The following is a 23,411-nucleotide window of genomic DNA, read 5'->3' as shown; positions in this document are numbered from 1 at the left end:
GATTAAAGAGAATAATTGCCAGCTGATTGGCTGTTTAATTTTTCATGGACCTTTGATGCACAGGGTGTTTGTATTACCTTTATCAGTAGGCATAGTAATAGGATAGAGTTTGACTCACTTAAGTAAAACATTTTTTTTTTCACAGAGTAGAGGAGTAGCTGCTCTTCTTCACTGAGGCACCGTGTTTTGAAACATTCCTCTATGCAGCTACAATTAAAGATTATTCTTAAATATAGGTGTCACATACTGCCTTTGACATCTTTTTACAGTATAATTGTGTGCAATGTTTTTAAATCAGTTGGAAAATATAATATTTTAAATCAGTTTCAATGCTTTCAATTTATTGAAGGGTTGCTTCTATTGCATTTGACTATACATGTTCTTGTGGTGACTATGTGATCATGTGATTTCATCCCTACTGTTTTTGTTTAACTTCTAATTTGGGGAATCCTCTGATTTCTTAGACTGTGTTTTACCAGCCCTCTGGAAGCAGTGTGAGGGAACATGAGAGCTCTTTTCAGATGAGGGACAGCTGCAGTTGACAGTCTCATGTTCGTACCTCTGCCTGGTGACACTAATCTTTTCCTGTAGGTGACCTACCTTCTCATCCCCAATCTGTTTTTGTGTGTGTGTGTTGTGTGATGGTTGCAACGGATGTCTCCTCTGTGGTTCCGCTTCGAAGGTCCAGGAACGGTGAGCTTCTCATGGTTGTCACTTTGAGGTGGGGGAGCAATCATTTCCTTGGACAACAGTCCCATCCTCATCCCTGCTTCCCGCCTGCTCGGATTAGTTCTTCTCACTGAGAAAATTTGCATCCAAAATATTTTCTCCTAATTTATTTTTTTTTCTCTTTACTTCCACTTTTCTTTTTTCTTTACATCACCTGCCATCTGTGTCTCTTTTTTCTCTGCCCTTCTCTGTTGCTTTCCGCCTCATTTTTCTCTGAACACTGTAGAGCATTTTATTACAATTGTCAGAAAGAGTAACAATTCTATTGTGGGGTGTTTTACCCACAGATCACCAGAGCAATTAAAATCTGTAAATAAGGCTACCCATGATGCCTCAGTCCAAACAATGGGGTCCCGTAGGAAGTGTTTGTTTGAAGGAGAACTGTGGAAGAGAGTTTCTCTGCCTTTGACTCTCTCTCAGTCTCTCTCCCTCATTAATTAGGAGGCCCTCCTTCAACCCGACACGGCTGTGTCGATGGGCAGCTTTGCGCAATCACAGTGACACGTATTTCAGACAGAAGATGAAGTTGTTTACTTTTGTGTAAGACCCAGCATTACACCACTGCATGTTGTTTAGCAGCATGGCAAAGATAATACGTGGCTAATTGTGCCATCCACGGTGCAGCTGTTAGGAGGAGAAAAGAGATGTCTGTGCCAGCACATTCAAAGAAAATGTGAGGTAGTAAAATTATGCTGGGAACATCTGCATTGTGTATTTTGTTGATCCGGTTCTAGATGTTGATTTGCAGATATATGTGCAACATTAATTGGAAAAGAAATTCTATTGCGTTCCTTTTCATGGCTAAGGTCCCTGAAATCCTGGCTAGTTGTTTGGCCTGTATGTCTTCAAGTCACTTGGCCGTGTATCACATTTGTATCCTGGCATAACCAGAAGAGAGTGCTGCCAGATAACCAAGACAATGCTGCCAGATAATGTCATATTCATTGAATGAACAGCTTAATTGGGATTTAAGCTAACCATGAGCAGAGAGTCACTCTAGTCTAGCCTATTAACTGGGTTTGCTGTTGATAACTTGACTCACAGCAGTTCACAAAGTGATGCAAGCACCTCGAACTACTTCTTAATGTTTCTCTTACTTTGTAGAGACAAAAGGGCTCTTTGTAGTTATGTGGGAAGACATGTGGAACATGTCATGTATTTGGTGTCAGGATGTGTGTGTATCGCTTCCGCAACCACCCCCACTGCACTTCATAAATTACTCACGAATGGAGTTTGGGCAGGTTGGAGCAAAGGAACCAGATAGATAGCAGGAGGGACCGTGGGAGTACTGCAGCTCAACACAGTGGCATGATGATGCCAGGCTCCGTGGGCCTCACCAGAGGCTATATGCCTTACCAAGATCCTGTTTACAGTCAGCCAAAGAGGCTGCCAGCCACCCATTTCCATAACGCTGCCTGCAGTACTCTGCGGAAACTAATTTCTCTGTGCCGGAGATGCACCATACTGCTGCCTGCTCTGTATCTTGCTCACTTTGCATCTAGTGTCTTGTGTTGCTCTCTTTTGTTTTCAGCAGGTTTCCTCCCATCTCATCTTTCCTTCACTCCTTATTTGCTGTTCCTTTTTCTCCATTTAAAGATCCAAAAAGAGCGATCAAGAGATTAAGACCCCCATAGAGATCAGTATAAGTTGCATAGGTTTATATGTATTGTATATTTTATTATGTTTGGAGACTTGAAGAGACTTGGATAGATTAGTATCTGTCAAAGACAGACATGTTTTTGTTCAAACTTACAATAGATGTATTTGCATATATTATATATGTGCAGATATTTATTTGATGGTTTGTGTGAGTGTGGTTAGTTGCTATTTTAAATAATTTCTCTGTTTGCACGGTGTCTTCTTCCATCTGTGTGTATGTCCGTGTGCCATGTCCACTCCACTGTGTATTTGTGGTCATGTTTCCACACTCAGACACATCTCTGCGTGAGCCTGCCATCTTCAGCTTTCCCCCTTGTTCTTTTCTGTCATATGTTTGTGCAGATTTTTTTCAGCTTCAGCCACTTGTGTAGTTGCCATGTTCCTTAGCCTGTACATCACTGAGCATCTGCTCTTTCAACAAGGTCCCCATGGCCTCAAATGTCAGACCAAGCAGCTGCCAGACAAGTGCATTGTGCAGCAGGCTTGTGTTTCACCTCCTCCCTTCTCTCCACATCTTGTTCTGTGATGTTAACTGTGATTGAAAGTAAGTAGGCAGCAGCGAGTGGAGGAGGGATAAGGAGAAAGGTCTCTGCTTTTTAGAGAATTGTATTCTTGCTGTTTGGAGGGGTTCTGCTTTTACTTTTGCACAGAGCCAGGCTGTTCTCCAGGGCTTTTTGGTCAGGTGGGAGGAGGTGTTCTATTGTGCATTAGGTACCGCTTCCTTTGCCCTCTTGTGAGAAAGACCACACCAATGGGAAGCCATTTGTACATTGTTCATATTGGGGTCCATGTACTGTTGATTGTCAGGGGACAAACAAAGTGTGTGCACATGTGTCTGAGTGTGTATGTACATGCACACATCTGAATGTACTTGTATGCTCTTATATACCTTACACAAGTCTGCACTTGCATTGTAACATTTTACGCAATGCAGATTCTGTGTTTCCCTACATAGTATAGATGGCGCAACAAGATGTCATTGGCTGCCTGATTCAGAGTATATGTGGGGTTGTTGCATGTGTGTCTCTGTTTGTGAGCAAGTAATCGCAGGATGTGAGCACTGAAGCAGAAAAGATGGAGGGTGAAGAGACAGGCAGGTACCCCCCCAGGAGGGGCCCGGGGGGCAGCAGGCCAGGGGTAGCCCCTCTAGCTGCCTCCCAGCACACTCTGCTCTGCTCTCAGACACTGCTATTGATTTGTCCAGCAGATGAGACCACAGGTTAGCTGCTCAGCTAAGTAGTACTCTTTTTACCTCCCCTTGCCTGCAAACAAAGACTGGACACAGGTTCCATTTGATGTCAGATGATGTTATCTCATTGGCACTTTTTCTAGCTGCACTACTCATTTCTCATATTTCCTCCATCCCTAGCACAAAACATGTAACCATCAGGGGGCACTGTGAGACTCACTCTCGCCCCATAAATGACCCAACCCACACCTGGCATACTTCTCTATTGTCTTCTCCCGAGGCTGTGGGAATCTATGAGGTCACAGATGTGGCAGCTCTACAAGCTGTTAGAAAAGACACTTTTGTTGTCAATCAAGCCTCCACCTTCATCTCAGGATCCCAGAAAGTAGAATTTCTGTGTTAATTCAAGGCTAAAGTGGATTAGTCCAAACAGCAGTTTGAAATTGTGCCTGTACTTTGCTATATGTGATCAACATGTGCTGCGAAGTGTAAAGTTTGAACCTGACAGATGTAGACAGAAGCCAAGGCAACTCTTGATCAGCTTAAGACAGTTCATCTCATTGCCAAACTCTTATGTGATCGGAAGTCAGTCAGCAGTACCTCAGTGCTCGCTGACAGATGGATGAATCGAGTCTTCAAAAGGCTTCAACGGTGACACATTAACATGAGCCGAGCTTCCTGGAGGACTCGGAATTCTGAGCTGTCACAGGTGGCAGATGAGATAAAGCTACTATGCTGCTCTGCTTGTTTCGTAACATAACCTAACTCATGTTGAGACGAAAATTGGCACATGCTTGACATCAATTAAAAAGCAGTTTCTGAGATGTGAGGGAGGGTTGTTGTAACATGTCTTGTATTTTTAATTAAAACAACCTCCTCTGAGTCATCATCTGCTTTTCATGTGTCCGAAGTCAGAACAGGTGTGAAGGCAAAACAATGACACATACAGAAAAGGAACACTGCAGGCAGCTTCCCACGCTTTAATTGCAAGCTAGTATGTCAGTACAAGACACTGCAACATACTTAATCATTGTTAATCAGAAAACTGCAGTGTAGGACAGCACCCTCATATTGTTTGTTTTTCCTCTTGCACATAGTTGCTTGTTATTTATCATGGCAGAGCCAGACCTGTTAGTGAGTGTTAAACTGGTTCTCCCTCAAAAAAGAAAGCTGGCCTGGAAGCAGCCTGAATTTATAGATTGTTTTGATGAGCTGCTGATAGTTGCTACAGTTTCAGTATGTTCTATGAACTCCTCTCTCCTTTGGCCATCAAAGTTCTTGTTTAAATATTTGCTAATAGCATCATGACGTGTGTTTAAAGTAGGGCAACCCAGTCTTGCAGATTTTCTGAGGGGATGTTGTTCTTTTATGTGTGTGTGAGAGAGAGAGACAGAGACAGAGAGAGCAAGGGATAAAGTAGTAGTGATAGTGATAAACTAGGTCTGTCTTTAGAAACTTCACTAAAAAGCACATAAACTGGTAAAGTAGCATCTCATACCAGGTTGAATTCCAGTTTGCATCATTTTCACATGACCATAGCTGAATACCTGGATGTCAAGGTTGTCCTGGAAGTTATTACAATCAAAACAAAAACGAGACGTCAACACAAACAAAGTGAATAAAAAGAAAGTAGGACAATTGTCATGAAAGATGTCACAAATGCTATTCAATAATACGTAACCTTTTGTGACTCATTTTTATGAAACATATATCTACTTCTTGTATAGAGATTGATTGATGGATTAATCTGCAGGTGCTGCCAGTTGTATAAACAGAATGCTTTTGACTTGCACACTCCTGGTACATAACAAACTTCCACTCCACGTCGGCCTCTTTGATGCTTCTAGCTGCTGTTTTGGTAGCTACCAATACCACTTACCTGCAACATGAACTGGGAGGACAGGCACTAATTGCAGGGACAAATGTTCGCGACTGCAGGGTTTGCAGTTGTCTGGGCCCGGTCCAGGCCCTGTTTATCTCAACCTCTGTTGGCAGTCATACACACACCACACACGCTATGCTCTGATTTAACCAGAGGCAAAGCCCCCACCAGCCCCCACTCTTTCTCATCAAAGATTCATAAAGGCAAGGTTCTCAATGATTTTCTGTCTCTTCCCGTATTCACAGCTTGTTGTCCTCACCCTCCCTGTCTCCTGCCAGTCAGACAGCGGAAGTCAGGCGGAATTACGGCTGAAGTAGCCGTTGGCTCCCAGTGTGCGTGTGTTTGTGTGTACTTGTGGTATGTGTGCATGCACTGGTAGGCGTTAGGTGGAGACACAGGGGAAGTACATGGGCAATAGGGCAAGGGGACGAATGGACAGTGACATGTTGATGTTGTACTAAAAATGTTAGGAGCCCCCATGCAGAGAAAGGAGTTAGACCCCACCCTATCCCTCTCATCCCCTCATGCACTCCTTCCGTTGTTCTTTGTCTTCCTCCCCAACCCCTGAGCCCTGTGCTTCATGGCAGCTTCCTCAGTAGATCTAAAACTAGCTCAATCAGAGCCCCAGTCACTGGGCCCAGGGCACACCATCTGTAGCCCTCGGAGTGCTTCCGTGTGTGTGTGTGACTATGTCAGTGTGTGTTTACCTTCTTATATATGTGTGTGTCCATTTGTGTGCAAGCTTGGAAGTATGGGTGTGTGTGTTTATGTGTGCAAACCCAAACCCAAACCGTGCCTCAGCCTGTTAGTCTTGCTACTTACCAGGCTTAGCCAGATGAGGGCCACTCAGTCCGGATCTAATTCCTTCGACTCTGGCAGCACTTCACTCCTGGCTCTTTTTGCCTCTCAAGTGTGCATCTGTGACCTTGGCTGACATCAGAGGGGGTTAAACTGTGGACTTGGAGATGCGGCCACAGTGATTGAGTTGTAAGCTAGTTTTTGGATCTCAGCTTCTGCACAGCCATCTGGGCTTCTGTGGGGCTCAGAAAGAGGTTATCCCTCTCTTACACCCCACAGCTGACCCTGGATCAGCTGTAATGGCAGAGAATTTAGTAAGAAGCATCCTCGCTGGGATAGGTAGTGCAGAGCGGGGATGTTTGTGTAGTGGAAAAATCATTACGAGAGGAAACTAATGGAGAGAATGGATCTCTGTTACCACTCCAGTTGTAATCCCTGTGTTTCTTTTATACTGAGCTCTGCTTATGCTCTTTGTGTTATTGTTGTTCTAGTACAACAAAACAAGCTAAGCCCGCGTCACCTTCAACTTGGACTTGACTCATGACAACCACCTTTCTGCTTTACTCACATCAGAATAACGACAAAGGGCTGGGTTCTGTGAACCACAGTTCTCAGTTATGCTGGTATCACGGTTATTGCATCAAGTGCTGATATTGTCACTACAAACACAATACTATTTAGTACCTGTTATACCACTAAGAGCTTCTTTTTCAACACCCACAACATCTTTCAATGACTGATTTACGCCCACACCTAAAACACTTGCTCCGACTCATCTGCATAGGCAGGTACTTACAGTACATACTCACACCCACATACACACAAACCATTATACTGCATTCCCTGGCTCACTGTGTGAACCCTTAGCATCCTGTTTGGTGCAGCGCCTCAGGGCCCGGCCTGGCTGCTCTTCCAAACAAATTGCTGGCTGTTCACAACGTTTTAAATGGTGAGGCCCTTTAATTACACTATTTACTTAATAGGGTGAAACAAAACTTGTGTTCACGCAGCGGGAGTACCAGGTGATGCAGAAGTTCAAACACCTGGCGGCAAGCACTCCTCTGGCACAGACAGACGCACAGCATACACATATGTACGCATGAATGCACACACACTCCCGTACTGTGTTGCAAATACCTTAGGCTTCTTTCATGCGTGGAAGAGAAGCTTTACTGAGTTTGGGACTTTTGCTTTTGTCAATTTAGGAGAAAAGGGCCATCTTGGAAAGTGCTTTTCACAAGTTATTGTATACGGCCTGACATTTCAAAAGTAGTTCATGCTGTACAGTAAACAGAGTGAGTAATAGTAGTTTTTTTTTGATGACCTATTGCAGATGTGGGAATGTGCACATCATCTACTGTGTACCACGCCCGTGTTTGTCCTTTCAAAGGTGAAAAAAAAAACTGAATGTAGGCCTAAAAGATCCTCGCCATGTCTACCTGTTTTACCATCTCATTCACTGTCATGTTCATGATAATTATGTAGATCAGATGTTCAGCTTCATTTGTTTGTTTTTACAGGAATGTCTGGATGATGGTCACATTATCATCTACGCCTGGACCTGTTCGCTTTTATTAGGTTTAAGATTTATGACTGTGTTGCAGCTGGGTGTGTTTACTGTCACTGGTTTGCTGAGTCTCTGATGTGATCTCATCATGACAAGCAGTGTCAACAATGAGGTGACTGTTTTGTATGCTGTTTGAACAAATGTCACATTTATTCAAAGATCTTTCCTGCTCTTGAAGAGTTCCTTGTTTGTTCCCATGCTTGGTTTAAAAGGAAGCTGCAAATTCACTATCTGTCTTTTTCCCCCTTGTGAAGTGGTTTAATATACACATTTCTGAAACCTAATATCTGTTGTGCAATAGTTTAAAGCTTCTATCTCACAGTTTTGCTTTACACAAAGGCTTCAGAACTTAACACCACATCCCCTGAGGCTAAAGGAATGACTTGTAACTTGGCAATTTAAGTTACAATAGACTATAATTAGCTGGGCCAGCATGACCCTGCCATTGTCACCTGAAGACAGGTGGGAATTGTGCCTGCGTTGGATCGACCTTATCATGTGACTGGGGTCAGGTGTCGTTCAATGGTTCAGCTGTACTGCTGTCGAGGCAGGCCTCATCCATCACCGGCTTTATTGCACCATTCAGATGATGCCCATGAGGCATTGACGCTTGGCTGGAAGGGAGGGAGCATGCCATGCAGGGGAGGGATAAGGGTTAAAAATGATCGTTTTACAAGATCACTCTCAGCACAACAAGTTTTCACAGCAACGGTATGCCATTTCCCTGCAAAACTGAGAGTTAGTGCTCCCAACGCTACATTAACCATCTTCCTGATTCCTTAACAGCAGATTTACAGCCTTCCAACACCGAGCTGTGAAAAAGTGCAATCACTCGCAGGCTCGTAACCTCCTTACCCTCACCATCAAATGCTCTTATTGCTTCAGTTTCTCTCCTGGGCTTTATAAATAAACAGTGTCATGAAGAAAAACGTTGGTGTCTCTTTAGAACCAACTAATTATTTATGCCTGTATACATAAAAACGTTCCAAGCGTGAGCCATTTGGCATGACAAGTTGAGCAAGACCAACTTCCTCGCTTAGTGTTGTCCTTGGGGCTCAAACTTTAACTTGTTTTTTGGGTTTGTGTTTCTTTCTTCACTTTCAACTTCAGTTGCTTCTGTTGAACAGTCCTGTAGCCTAGCACAGGTGTCTGGTAGCCTAAAAGCCACAGCCCCTCTCATTCTTCCCTAGTTAGCCTGGAGCACACACACACTTTGCTCTCTCAAATGTAAACACACACACTTTCCAACACAGACACCACTGGCACATGAACACACACAGACTTTAAAGCCTCAGGGGGGTGATCTGTCTCTCCACCCCTTGTCGGAAGAGTAAACGGCCAGTAGGGCCCTATCTGTTTGTCCTTTTCCTGCCTCTTTTTTTATTAGAACCTGATTGCATTTGAACAATAGTTGCCTGCTCGTAAATTTTGCGCCTGTGTTGACATTAGGCCACATTCCATCCCATAGCCTGAGGAGAAGAAGCAGGCCAGGGTGTTTGGTAATTTGTTACACTGTTAAGCACCTAATGGATGTCCACCTGGTTTTTGAGAGCAGTAGCTGTAGTTCAGGGGCTTGCCTCCTTTGCACTTCCAGACTGCAATAGTGTTTTATTGCTTCCAATTACGAAGGCTGTTTAGAGGCTACCTAGCTTTGTGTGTGTTTTTCTGTTACATCTGGTTCACCCTGCCCTAGATGGGGCAGCCAGCCAGACCACATCAAACACTTTGGGTGTGAAGCAGAGGCTGTGCAGGTACAACAAAACTTCATAGGACCTGCTATAGACTCCACTTACAGTGCATGGACCCGATGCAAACGCATGCTTGTGTGTTTCCAAATGGCTTGAGATGCCAATAATGAGTGTTATTTGTTTCATGTGGTTTAATGAGTAGTCCAGACTGCAGCTGGTAAAAGGGAGACCTCACAGAGTCTGAAGAAGGGGCTGCCCCACCCAAAGGTACCCATGCTCCATGACAGAATCATTGTTCCCAGCAGCAGCCGAGCCATGGTGGCACGTGGGTGGGTGGGTGGGTGGTTGCGTTGAAAGCACCACGTGGCAACCACCCCCCCAATGCTAATGCATTTTTGCGTGGTTTCCACAACCATTAATTAAAGGGGAAAAGAGTGCATCAGATGTTAGTTTTATTAGCCTAGGCTCCTTAGAGGGAAGCAAATTGAAAGGAACATATGTCATGCATTTGATGATGCCCCCCCTCCCCCTCTGTTTCTCTCTCCACAATTGCCCACCTCACACACTTACAAAGTGTACAGTCAGCAGCTGTCTGCAGACACAATAGCATTTGATTGATCCTGAGGAAACGGTTAAGAAACAGCCGTGCCCACGCTTTCTTTCTTTCTTTCTTTCTGGCTGGCTGGCTCACATTCTGTACCACGTTACATCTAACACTGAATGTGGCAGTGATTGAGATAATAGGAGTTGAGGATTGGTAGTTGAGGGATCAGAGGCACTGTTTAGGTTCTAATGAGGACAGTTCACAAGAACAGAGTCTTGGGTGTTGTAGGTTTAGATCCAAAATTTGACACTAAACAGGTTGAGCCTTGTTCTGAATGCTCTTCCTCTTCTGTTGCTCTCTACACAACATCACTAATATCTTGCACAACACAGTATGTAGTTCATGTATTATATCACTGCATGGCATACTAAGACAGATGTGCTCAATCACTCATTTCTTACACAATATTGCATATACACAGAATGTACATGGATAATGCACTCCTTTCTTTCTTCTTCTTCTCCTTGGGACCTGATTGCATGTCTTACCTTCAGGGGCAGGCTGATTTATGAGACACATGCCTGTTTTTTCATGACTTGTTTGATTGCATTCTCAGCTATTGGGCACTCAGGCTGCCAAAACCATAAAAATTCACACCTGCACAGAATTGCTCGAGAGTCAGATGAGGTTCAGACAGAGCATGAGGAAACAGGTGATCTTCGGTATTTCACTTCCCTTGATCAGTACAGGCATTCTATACAAATTAAAACACGGGTGATTGATTGATGCCGATTGTATCTTTACACAACCTTCATTTTGTTGTAGCTGATGCATAGGGCTTGGCACATACTTTGTGGATATTCTGAGCATGCTCATGTTGTTCCTCTGGTGTGTCATTTTTATTATTACAGGCAATAGGCAATAGAATCTTTAAGTTCTTTCTTAAGTAACTTTTGATATGTCATACTTTATATAACTTATATAACTGATATTTAAACATATTGACCCAGGTAGATGTTTAAATCAGACATTGTGTATAACTACACTTGAATGGAGGAAATGTTTTTTCTATTACTTCTATTACTTGTCTATAACTGTTCCAACAATTGATAAGTTTCAAAAAGACATCCAATGTGTCTTGAGATGATTGTCCTTGTCCTTTGTCAAACAGCCTAAGCTGTCTGGTTCAGTGTCATTACATATGACCTCCTGTAGCAATAATGCAATAAGTGTTGTCTCCTATCTACATTGTCTGAGTCCTTTTTCACTTGGCCTGACACAATTGTGCATTTATCAGTGTAATTGCATGAGTCGGAAGCACTGATGTTGTCTATTAGGCGTATTTCCATCCTGTTAAGAGCAGAGGGCCTTTTAATGTATGGCCCTGCATGAGTGTACTGCTACACAATTACACACCAGCCAGAGATGGAGTGGGCTGATGATGCTGATGATTGGGATGGTGGTGATGGCAGTGATGATATTGGACCACCCTGCACTCTCCTAACAAGCCTTTCAAAGAGAGTCAAAGAGTGAAACAACAAAGTGAAACCGAGGTTAATCATTTTATTTACTTGTTTCTCTCTCTCCCATTCCCCTGCCTCTCTCTCCCTCTCCCTTTTCGTTCTTTAACCAAGTGATGGAGCCCGGACCATGAAGCAGGGGGGAGGAAATCGATGGGGAGCGCATTACAGTAAAACGTATTGATTAGGAGACCTGCGAGCAGTGTGTTGGTCGCAGAGATGGTGGAATGATGCAATGCTTAAAGGAATTTATCCTTTGACTTTTACATTAACCTTTTATTGACTGCTTTGCCTGTCCATAATTAACACTCACTTTAGCTAAAGTGGTTAGTTTAAGCGCAAAGGGGGCTCCGGCCCTTATTGCAGCAAGGGCCGTGAAGCTCCCGCCCCAGCTGCAGTTCAAGTGCACTGTGCTGCATGGAGGGAAAGGCCTCTGTGGAATAGAGGCGATAGAATCCTAGATACCTTTCACATTAGCATACCATTTGAGCGGGGGCCTGCCAGGCTATAAGGTTTCAGGGCAAATTGAAATGAGTGATTGTATTGCCAATCTCTCTTGACCGAGCGCCAGATGGGATAGTTAGGCCCATATCTGTCTGGGGTTAATCCATTGGAACAGCCTGGGCACATTCTCTCTCTCTTTAACCCCCTACCACACACACATGCACACCTCTTTGTCTTTGACCTTAACTTTAAGGTGGACTGTTCTGCCATGGGAAAGTCTTTTGGTAAGAGTTGTTTGTACGCCACTGTGGCTTACACAGAATTTCTAGCAAGAGCCCTGGAGAGCTTAAGGCACCTCGCTTGATATTGACTTTTTGTTTGGTTCCATTTTAGCAGTCAAGGGACGTTACCCTGTGAACAGTGTTAGATGGTGTAAAAGTGTGTGCTGAATTACCTGCACTATATTATCTTTGATAGTCTTCCAGTATTGATATCTTTTATATCTCTGGTAAACCTGGAGCCTTCTATTTGCAAGCTAATGTTGCAAGATCCCTGGTTAAATAAATGCAGCAGCTCAGTTGAAACTGGCTAGTTGGGTTTTTACGGTATGTAGCCTTTCATTATGAGTCAGGGCAGGAGAAAAGAGGCAAGTGTTTTCTCTCATAGCTGTACTGCATGAATACTTAATCAGACCAAATCAAAAGCCTGGGTTCCCTTGGCCTATGGTGTCCTCAAGCTGATGTCAGCAGAACCACACAGTGATGTGTGTGTGTGTGTGTGTGTGCTGTCTGGGTCAGTTTGCACTCACACACTCTGTAGATATGTATGCCAGCCATGTCTTCCTCCTCCTCCTCCTGCTTCTCTGAAGTGGTGCTTCCTTTAATTCGCACCCTAAATAAATGATGAGAACATTTAAACACACGGCTCGTCGCAAAGCCCCAAGGTCGCCTAATCGTATTATTTATGAAGTGATGTGCTACATAATGGTACTTAGTGCATGTTAACAGATGCTATTATCAGGCCCTCATCCAGAGCGCTGAAGATATATTGGACAGTGGATGTTAATGCTGTTCCTCAGCACCATAATGCAGCAGCTCTTTAAAGGGCTAACCGCACCAAAATGCAGCACTTAGGCCGAGAGCCAGTCAAACATTAAGTGGCTCCGGTGAAAATATATAACCACAAATTGTGGCAGCCCCTGGCTGTCCCCTGACAACTTTAACATCCCCTCATCTCATCCATAACCGACCCCCATATTCTTCTCTCCAGCTTTGTGTGCTCTCTCCATCCCCTCCTTCGGTTGCTGGCCACAAGGTGGTGATGGTTGTGTGTGTGTGAGTGTGGGTGAGAGGGGCATGTTTGAGGGTTTTTTAGCATGTGGGTATGGTACAGAGATATGACAGGACAGACCATGGCATAATGAGTGAGGGGGGAATATAACTGGCCTTGCAGCTTAGCTGGAAATTCTTGGGTCACTACGCACACACATACACACACACAACATACAAACGCTGTCCTCCACCTCTCCCTCTTGCACCTCTAGGTCAGGGGTCACTCTCATCTGTCAAGAGGCAGTGGGAGGGCAGATTTACAATGACAGCAGAGAGCAACACAGAGTCACAGCAGTAAATATTTACACAGGTCTGACAAAAGATGTGGCTGAGGTCTGTGGGGGCTCCAAACACTGGAGAAATTACAACTCACCCCAGATTATTAATCATACAAAAATCATGCAGTGACATGAAGAGGCTGGATTTCATACTGCTCTGTCATGATTGCAACAACAGAGAGTGATGTTCCTGTGAAAGCATCCTGCTGCGTGTGCCTGTATGTGTGTAAGATGAATGGAGCATTAATCACGATACATGATATCATGGTTTTTCATCCCTGTGATACCGTGGCAGCCATTTACTGCAGGCACTTTCCTGAGAGATCACTTTCCAATTCTCTCAGCTTCTGTCAGCTTATCAGCTTTAGTGGGTTGATTTTTTTAAACAATTTTTTCTAAATGTCAGTCATAACTTTTTTTCTCTAAAGCATTTGCACAAAAAATATCTTCCACTCATGTTTACACTAAAGCTCTCCAGGTCACGTTGTATTATCATTAAGTGTCTGAAAAAAGAATAGAATCACACAAGTGAATTGCCTGCTGGTCAAACTGACACACACACATTCACACCACACACATCGACTAAACAGCTTGATATTTATATTGACTGACTCTCACCAATCAATATAAAAAGACCAGATAGAAAGTTGTTTATTCTCACCTACAACAGCTCCACTGTTGTCCACTAGCCCTGGTTAATGTCTGTGTAGTTTTTAGTTTACACACCCACTTTTTGGCCATCCAGAAATTTTAGGTGAAAGGCTTTGTTTCGTGGAGCGAAAAATGTGGTGGCCAATGTAATGTCAACTGAAGTGACAGCCTGTGTGTATTTTGTCACCTTCCACTCATGAAAATGAGTAAATAGTCTGCGCTATATTCCCACAGTGACTACAGTTTTTACACAATAGTGAATATCTGAAAAAAGCCCTACAAGAAAGTTTTGTGAGTGCTAAAATCTGTTTATTACTGCTGACGAGTGTCTACCAGTTAGTTTTGATGGGAGGAGGAGTTAATGGGTTTGTTCGTTTCCTGTGTCCTGTCGCCTCAGGTGCCACTCGAGTCTGGCCCAGACATTACCCCCTGAGGAGGCCCCAGCGGACCGGCCCTTCTGGGGTGTGGATGACCCCAGCATGCCTCTGCCCTTTGATCTGTCTGAGATCATCAACAGAGTGGAGTCACTGCTCTGGAGGTAGACCCAAGTTGTTAAAGTGTGGAAATGTGCTTATGTACACATTGAACACATGTTAGTTAATTTTTTTTACCATATTGCCGTAATGTCATTAAGACTCTAGATTCTATGAGCCAAACTCTTTGACAATTGTGTGTTTTTTTTCTACCAGGATGTAAAGTGCGGATGGATGGAGGTAGTGAAAAGGAAGGATAAGAAAAAAAACCCACCAGCTTTTCTGAATGGTCCCTACATCAGCTGAGATGACAGACCACTGATGACACCTCCATTATGATTCCACCAAGAATGATTTCCTTTTGACTGGGGCGTCTACATCCACCCCCACCCCATACTCCACCCTCCGCTACCCCAGCTTTCGCTGCTATCCCAGTTTGGATTTCAGTTCGAAGGAAATTAGACCACCGTAGTAGATAAAGAATAGTGCTTCAGTAACATGCTAACAATGCAACGCTTAGCACCAAGCTACTAGTGTCACACGACGGTCTAACAATACATGTGGAACCTGCATTTCAGTGTCAGCATACATTGTGTAACTATTTATTATTTCAGTGTACTCTGTTACTTAATCTCATATAACCCAGACATGCTTTAATCAGTGGATTGACTCATTCTCAGTAGTCACAGCACAGTACATACTTATATGCTTTCTACCTGTCACAGTGTTATAATACAGTGTACTGTAGAATGGTAAGGAAAATCACTTTGCTCACATGGTATTGCATTCTTCACTTGTGTATAGTGTAACCCCTTTTATTGTGTTCAGAAGTGGAACGAGCCTGAAGAGACCAAAGAAAGAGTATGATATGAAAGTTTGAATGTCACCCAGTGGATAACATGAAGAATGTGTTGTTAAGTGTTCATGGTGCGGTAGTGTGCTTGTGCCATATCGAGGTGTGACAAGTGTGTATGTGTGTGTTTACATTTAGCCATGTGAATATTTGTGTGATCATTTGTAGTCCTGCGTTCTCCCTACCACAAGTCTACATGAAGGAAGTGTGTGTGTGTGTGTGAGTGTGATAGTGTGTTTGAGCCTGTAGGCAGCCTGCCAGTTGTTTGTTCTTGAAGATGTGCATATGGAGAAACAGAGACTAGCAGCAGGGCCCCTCTGCCTCAGCTCTGATGAAAGGCAGCACTGATAGAATGACCCGGAACACAACCGCCGTTTCTCATAATTACAGCTGTTCAATCGCTTTTAATTACTCTTAAAGTGTGTAGAGCACCACTTTCCCCTGTAATGCTGCGGGCCATCCGAGAGAGCGAGAGAAAGATCCGGTGCTTCTGACAAAATCCACTTTCAAAAAAGCTAAAAAGGGTGGAAAAGGGGGCCGACGTCAAAGCAGTGTGGCAGCCCTCCTCATTTGATTTCTTTCTCTATCTAGTTCATGATGAAATAGAGATGCTGTTTTATTATTAAAAATGCAGAATGCACTCTTTTTTTTACTTCTGAAGTTTTTTCCAAGATGTTAATGGTTGCCAAACGCTGTTCTTCTTGCTTCTTCTTTTGCTGCGCCTTTGTTGTTTGTTGTTGTCAGAGAGATTTGTTTGTAGATCGGCAGTAGCGTTGACTTGTTTGAATCACTCTGTGCTCCCTGCGCCACAGCTTGTCTGTCTGAAGCAATAGGAATGGCAGTAAATAAAAAAAAACAGTGTTTTATCCAATGACCTGTATCCTTCTCATTTTTTTATTTTTTTCAATTCTGGGTGGATGACACACATATGACAGGTGCAAAACTGTATTTATACACATGTCAGTTTAAATGTTGATTGTGTTTCTCCTAATACTTTTGGCCTGACATAACCAACCACTGCAAAAATGTCTTTTTATTTTAAATTTTAAAGATATTTTTGTGTTTTCTCCATTTAAAAAGCCAACTCTCCTCTGCTCCACCGCCTGAGCTGGCACCATTATCAAGCATGAATAGTCTTTTGTTGGATATTAAATAGTATTAGTTTAACATTTAATAGTTTAAATTCAGTGCACAAAACTACAAAATAATTTTGTAGTGAGTGTAGCTTACATGTATCACATATGTACGTCTTCCCAAAAGTAAGGAAACCTTTGTGTCAGCGTTGTTTGTTTAACTTCTTGCTTTCTGTTTTTTCTAAACTTCAAAGCTACCGGCTGGATTAGTGGAGCCAACATCTGCGACAGATTGATTGATGGATTGACTGATTGACTGATGTCACTCCCTGTAACAAAGTGACTGCTAATATTCCATATGTCTCTCCAAGACCTCAACTCCACACCCTTTACCAACAGCCGTCCCAGAGGTCGCTTATGTTAACTACTTCCTGTAGCAGCTGAATGACTGAGTGATGGATGAGAGTGGAGCGCTCTCCCCTCAGGGACTGACTGGGAAAAAAAAAATAGCCCCCACTTGAAGAGACAATTACACAGCACTGGTGAGAGCCACAGGTATGCATTGTTCTGACCGGGGTCAGCCGCCAGCCAACCAGCCAAGCCACCCTCAATTAGGCCAACAATAGGGGCAGGCAGAGATAAAATAACCAGGTGTGTGGTGGGGAAAGGTATCGGTTTGGGGTCATATCACAGTCAACTGTTTCAGTATGTGGCTATAAAGCTGCTCCTAGTGTAATTAAATTGAATTAGGAAACGAGATGAATGGTAGGATTTATTGTGTCATTTTGGTGAGTAATGTTTCCATCAGTGATAGTGAATGTATTCTGTTTAGAACTGAGAAAATCTTGTTTTTGGATTAGACTTTATCAGTGCAGCGCCAATTCTAAAAAGCATGTGTTTTGTATATACAAGAATGAAAACATGTGTAAAAATGTTTGTGCAAATGAATAGATGTGTGTAATGTATCTGACTCCGTGCATGTATGCGTCCAAAGTGCAGGCTGGTGTTGGAGGCCCTGGGGCCAGAGAGGCAGTAGTAATTGTAGAAGCAGGCAGAAGAGCTGAAGATAGCATCGCAGCTCTGGGGCTGCTGTCAGCAGTGGGACGGGCTGTGCTCATTTGTCACCAACAGAGACAAACACTACTCAGCGCCGACAAAACACTGACTTGATTGACTACATGTGAAGCAACACAAGCCCTAATGTTTTGCAACTGTTAATTGCACTAAAGGTCATAAAGAAGGCAGAATGAAGAAGGTTCGGTGTCAGCACAAATACAAGCCAGCAGTGCATAAAGAGGCTGCTATGTCACTCTGATTTAAGGGCTACACATAAACTTTATCTTATTTTCTTCTGTCTCATTAGACCCATTAAATGTACCAACAAAAGCTTATCATTAAATGGGCCAGGTCAAACTGCAGAATTCTTTCTTCCTTAATGAAGAAATTCATTTCCTCTCCTTCCTTCTTCTCTCTTCTCAGGCTGATCACCACCGACATGTTCCCTGGCCCCCAGTTCACTTAGTATTAGTGTGAGAGTGAAGTGATGGTGAAGTCTCGATGCTGATGTTGATGCTGTCAGGAGCCTGGCAGCTGAACAGCTCTGATGAACAGAGGGTATGGCATGATGAGTGTGTGTGTGTGTGTGTGTATGTTTGCGTTGAAGAGTGTAGAGGGTCTTAAGGGAGAGACGCCTTTCAGATCAAACAGCGGTCTGATCAAATGTAGAGCATGTTTGTGGGTCGCTGCTGTGGCCCCGGCTCTAGTGACCAGCGGCCCTGAAATCAGCTGTCCTGCAGGACCTCACTCTCTTTATCTCCCCCTCCCTCGTTTCCAGTCTGAAGTGGTTGACCCATTTCTCCCATTTGCTTTTTTTATCTGAGGATTCTCAAACACCTTTGAATGAATTTTTCACATTTCAAACTACAGGGCAATGTTTGAAGGTTCAGCATTTCCACATCAATTTAAATGCTATGGCTACTGTAAACAAAAGAGGCTGTCAGCCTTACAGGCTAAATTCGTTTGATCTGATAACTGAAATCACCTGGCTTGCTCTAGGGCACCAAACGACAGCCAGTTTTGCTTGTCAGCTAATTATCTCTTTTTATTACAGAATAATTCCAGCCTCACCTCACCTAAATTCATATTAGTGGATATCAGTCCAAAAAAATCCAAGAAGAAGTATTTCCTTTTTGTATTTCATTTTGTCTCTGAGGCCTCTTCCTCTTCCATTCCCACTTTCCCAGCTTTCATAAACACTGAGGCCTGTTTCTCCAGAGTGGTACTGAAGCAAATTTACTCATACCTGTCTCACTCTCTTACCGTTGCTGGCCCTGTTAGCATCCTGCCATTCATATCAGTGGGATTAAATGGATCGTTTTCTAACGTTAGCAGCTTCTCCGCCAAGTGGTCTTGATGTCAGGCCAAGCATAATTGAGTCATCTGCATCTCATCTAAAATGGATGAAAGGAATTTTTGATATCACCCCCACCCCACCCCACCCCAACACACCCTATACCCAGTAGGAAAAAGGGCTTAGGCTAACACTGCTTCTTTTTAGGAAGGTTGAAAGATGGAGGAAGTAAAACGCTAATCAGCTCTTATGTAAAAACATTACTTGGGGATCGACAACTACATTGGTGACTTCCCCAACACTATTACCTGCTTTGGTCCAGACTATTAACATTTATCTGAAGCTCTCCACAAAGGATTGTGTCTTGTTTGTCTGGGGATGATAGTTTCTTTTTTATGCAAGATGAGACGAATGACAGCTTCCTACCTTCAGGCAACAAGGGACAAATAAGTGAAAATGTCTGTTTTTTAGTTTGACAGAGGCATCACTTTTTTTTGTCAAATAGTGGATGATAGACTAATCTGCCAACTTAAAGACATGTGAACGTTAGAATTTGGACACAGAAGACAATCGGTGTATTTTTGAGGGTTCATGTGTTGTAAAATTGTGAATATTAGACCATCTGAGGATGATTTGACTTGCCGAGTCAAAGAGGAGAAGGATGGGTATTAGGGGAGGGAGAGTTTAAATAGGTAGTATGAGGAGCAGAGGGGGTGATGTATTCATCAGGAGTGATGCTCACCTTATCTGCTCCAACCTTGAGGAATGAATTGCTGGCCAGCCCCCACTAAACACACACTCAGTGGCACACACATATATACCCAACACCAACACTGCTGCCCTGTGATTGACAGCTCTTCAAATGAGTGTCTGAGTAGCACTGGGCTCTGGCCCTCCAAGTAAGTGGGCCGTCAAATTACATCCAGGGGACCGGCTGGCCCCCACTCCCCTGGCAGAGGAGATCTATTTATTTGTCTGTTTATTTGCTTGGTTTAAATATTTGGTGGGGGAAAAATATTGAATTTTTGTCCCCCGGTCAAAGTCCCCTCATATTTAGTTAATAAAGAGCAGAGGAGGTTGTTTGCCCAGAAAAGTGCAGGATAGGGGACTTTATTTAAGGGAGTCCTCAGAGAGAGCCAGTGACCTTCTTCTTATGGAGGAGAGGGCTGTGTACACTGTGAGAGTGAATCTCACCGCCTCCACCAGCCTCTGCCATCCTTCAGTCTATCTGTGTACTCAGACATGTTCTCTTCTCTTCTCTTCTCTTCTCTTCTCTTCTCTTCTCTTCTCTTCTCTTCTCTTCTCTTCTCTTCTCTTCTCTTCTCTTCTCTTCTCTTCTCTTCTCTTCTTCCTCACACATCATTGACTTGACTCTCATGCCTGTCTTTCTGCAGAGCCTTGCTCTATTTGACTGGAGTCTCTCTCTGGATTTCCCAGGCTGCATCCAGGTTAAACTCTTAATTGCCTCGGCAGTGGGTGGTTTAAGGCGCTGGCTCACTACAGCTCAGCCGGTCCCTGTGCAGGGGGGGCTACAGGGTTACTGAGGAGGCATGAGTTTTTCTATGTTCGATTGTGGCTGGTGCATGCTGGCAGACAGTGCCAGGAGATGATAAAGAGTTATTAATATGATGGAGATGACCTCTGACAGCAGCTGTACAGCTAGCTTCTGCTGAATGTTGCAGATGAGACAGATTCTCTGTGTGAGCTATCTACGTACCTATCTATCTGTATGCTACATCTCTTAGAACATGGATACATCTGCTGCACATGCATTGACCTTATCCGCAACCCAACAATCAATACCTACTTGCAGGAGGAATGCCAGATGCTGTTAATGTAAAGGTTGACAAGTAGTGTCTGTCTGCTGTCCTGACACCCCCAGACTGGGACAAACGGTAGTAGTTTGTGAGTGTATGCCCATCAGTCAGTCTGATGGCTACATGACCCTCCCATGTTGCTACAAACAAGCACAACACATGTCCATGTTGATCTCAGATCCAGGTTGCCGCTCATTGCCGCCCTGCTGCATCCTAATGCTTTTCTGTCACTAAAATAAAACCTGCAACATGCCCACTCAGCTAATCAATGGGATCAATGGTGTACTGCATCCGCTTATAAATAAGTTGACAGATGTCAGCTCCTGTAAGTCACCACTAAAGCCATGTTTGTGTACTGCTATAACAAACAATACACTGTACTGTATATGAGCTTTGCAGTCCAGCTCCAGGAGCCAGCCCAGGCTCATTTCATAAAGGCTTTATTAGCGAGTTAATGCCCCCCATCTCAGTGCTCCACCCCTGCCATTGATTCCTGTTTAAAGGGCTATGGGTAGTCAATACCACCTCCTCATCGCCATCTGTCTCTATTTACTAATAAATAAAGTGGAGAGCATTGACTGGTTTGGCCAGGCCTGTAAATGCATGCATGCTAATGAGTGCTGGGCCTCTGTGGCCAATGGAGGAGGGAAAAAGGTGGGGATACTCTACCTCTCGCTCTGTCTCCATCTTGATGGCTCTCACAAGGCACAGCACTCCAATCATGGTAATTGCCCGCCGGTCCAGTTGTTGTTTAACATCACTCATCAGACGAAATGCGGTTTCACTTCGGTTGCATAGATTTTTCTCCCAGGCATGCTTGTATGTTCATTCTTGTGTTGTTTTTTTCTTTTCCTAGTAGTGTGTAGGTCGCTCTTAAGGTCGTGTCTAGTCGTTTGTCAGATGTGGCCCATGAGCGCTGGCGCACCACACTCTGTCACACTGATCAATTACAGATCATACAGATGGGCTTGTTTGGAATGGCCCAGATGACGCATTTGTTCTAAAAGGTGCTCAATCTTTTGTATCCACTTCCTCCCTTACATTCTTCTTATTTTTGCAATATCTACATAGGAAAACAAATAATGTGTGTGTTAATAAAGATATGTGACAGAGGAAAACAATCAATATTTGGAATGAAATGTGAAGGCAGTGCTAAATCAATACACACAACTACACACATGGACATATAAAAAATGCACAACTATAAGTTTTAACAATAATAATAACAATACAATAACAAAAATAAGTCCACGCGCACACACTTTACACACACAACTTCAGAGAGCATTTGGTTTGACACTGATTTCCTGACTGAAGGCGTGGTGCTGATGTGTGGAGGCTCTCATAGCTCAGCATAACACAGTACTGCTGTGTCAACTGTGACCCTAGCGACCCCACAGGAGCCAGAGAATGGGCTGTGGGGCCGCTCTGCGACTCAGGTGAAATGAGGGGTCAGAGGTCAACTGTCCAGCGTGTCAAGCTTGCTGATCAGGAAGTGTAGCCTCTCGCTTCAGGGAGTACACAGGGAGCGTCATGTTTTGGACACATACTCGCACTCTGACATAAATCTTCCTTGCTTACATGCAGTGTTAAGTCAGTATGCTGCAGGAAAGTGGTGGGAAATGCCAGTCTGTGCCAGAGCTTATGAGTGTCTATTATTATTGGCATGATTGGCATATCTAGCAGACACATAATAATTTCTACTAATGGAAGAGTGATTAGTTTTTTAATACATGTGATTATTGTTTGATAATTTTTAAAAAAGGAATTTCCAGACAATGAGAAAAGTATCTAATTGTCTGATTGATTTGTTAAGAATCATATTCTTTATTCTGCCTGGAGCAATTATCATAACATAATATAATAATATAAATTTTCAGAAAGCAGCTCTTTACATTATTTAATCATATTATAAGTTTTCACTGCAACAATACTCCTGACACTTAAAAGCATTTCTGCTTAGTATTCCAGTCCTTTTTTCTCCCTCCCACCTGTGGTGGTATCATACAGACTCGAGCAGTGCAAAGGTTCATGTTTGTTTGTCCCAACCCTTGCTCTATATCTGTAGCTCACTCCCATTGTAGACACATCCAAAACGGGCCCCCTACCTCTGCAGCACCGAGCAGTCCTTCCTTCCATCCTTAACCCAGAGTCCTGGGTGAGAGAGCTCACTGTTGTTCTGAGCCACCCCAGCATCCTGGTAGTGCTATGAAGGGAAAACAGCAGCACCGCAGTAGAGTTTCCTTTCCCTGTCTCATCTGAAGCAGGCTCTGCTGGCTGTCCGGATCAAACTGGCCCACAGTGTGATGTCGAGTCCTCTCCGCAAACAAGAGGAGGCCTGTGCATTAAAGACTCGCCACAGGGCACCCATCCTAGAAGTTTTACTTTTCAACAGCCTTGGAGAGGGTAGAATTACAAGGAAGGTTTGTGTGTTTGTGTCTGAGTGTGTCTCCACATATGTTTAAACTTTTGTACTGTTTGTATATGACCAAGTTATTCTTTCAAAAATCATAACAACTACTATTATTCATTCAAGAAGTCACATACACACGTCCCCTCACTATG

The 23,411-nt window shown here is 43.6% G+C and overlaps 1 protein-coding gene across 2 annotated transcripts in view; it reads left to right on the top strand.

The window, feature by feature from the left end:
* fto (FTO alpha-ketoglutarate dependent dioxygenase) overlaps positions 1-16,477 on the top strand; it is a 110,917-nt gene extending 94,440 nt beyond the window's left edge. For both annotated transcript variants that reach the window (XM_028402444.1, XM_028402442.1), the window contains 2 exons: positions 14,678-14,818; positions 14,970-16,477. In XM_028402444.1, the coding sequence (XP_028258245.1) occupies positions 14,678-14,818; positions 14,970-14,976 (148 nt within the window). In that variant the 3' untranslated portion in view covers positions 14,977-16,477. The remainder of the gene's footprint in view (positions 1-14,677; positions 14,819-14,969) is intronic.
* Positions 16,478-23,411: the final 6,934 nt, after the last annotated feature.

The sequence above is a fragment of the Parambassis ranga genome, chromosome 3 (genome assembly GCF_900634625.1).
Source record: "Parambassis ranga chromosome 3, fParRan2.1, whole genome shotgun sequence".
Taxonomy (NCBI): Eukaryota; Metazoa; Chordata; class Actinopteri; family Ambassidae; genus Parambassis; species Parambassis ranga.
Note: the sequence above shows the minus strand (reverse complement) of the source record. Positions and strands in the feature narration are given on the sequence as shown.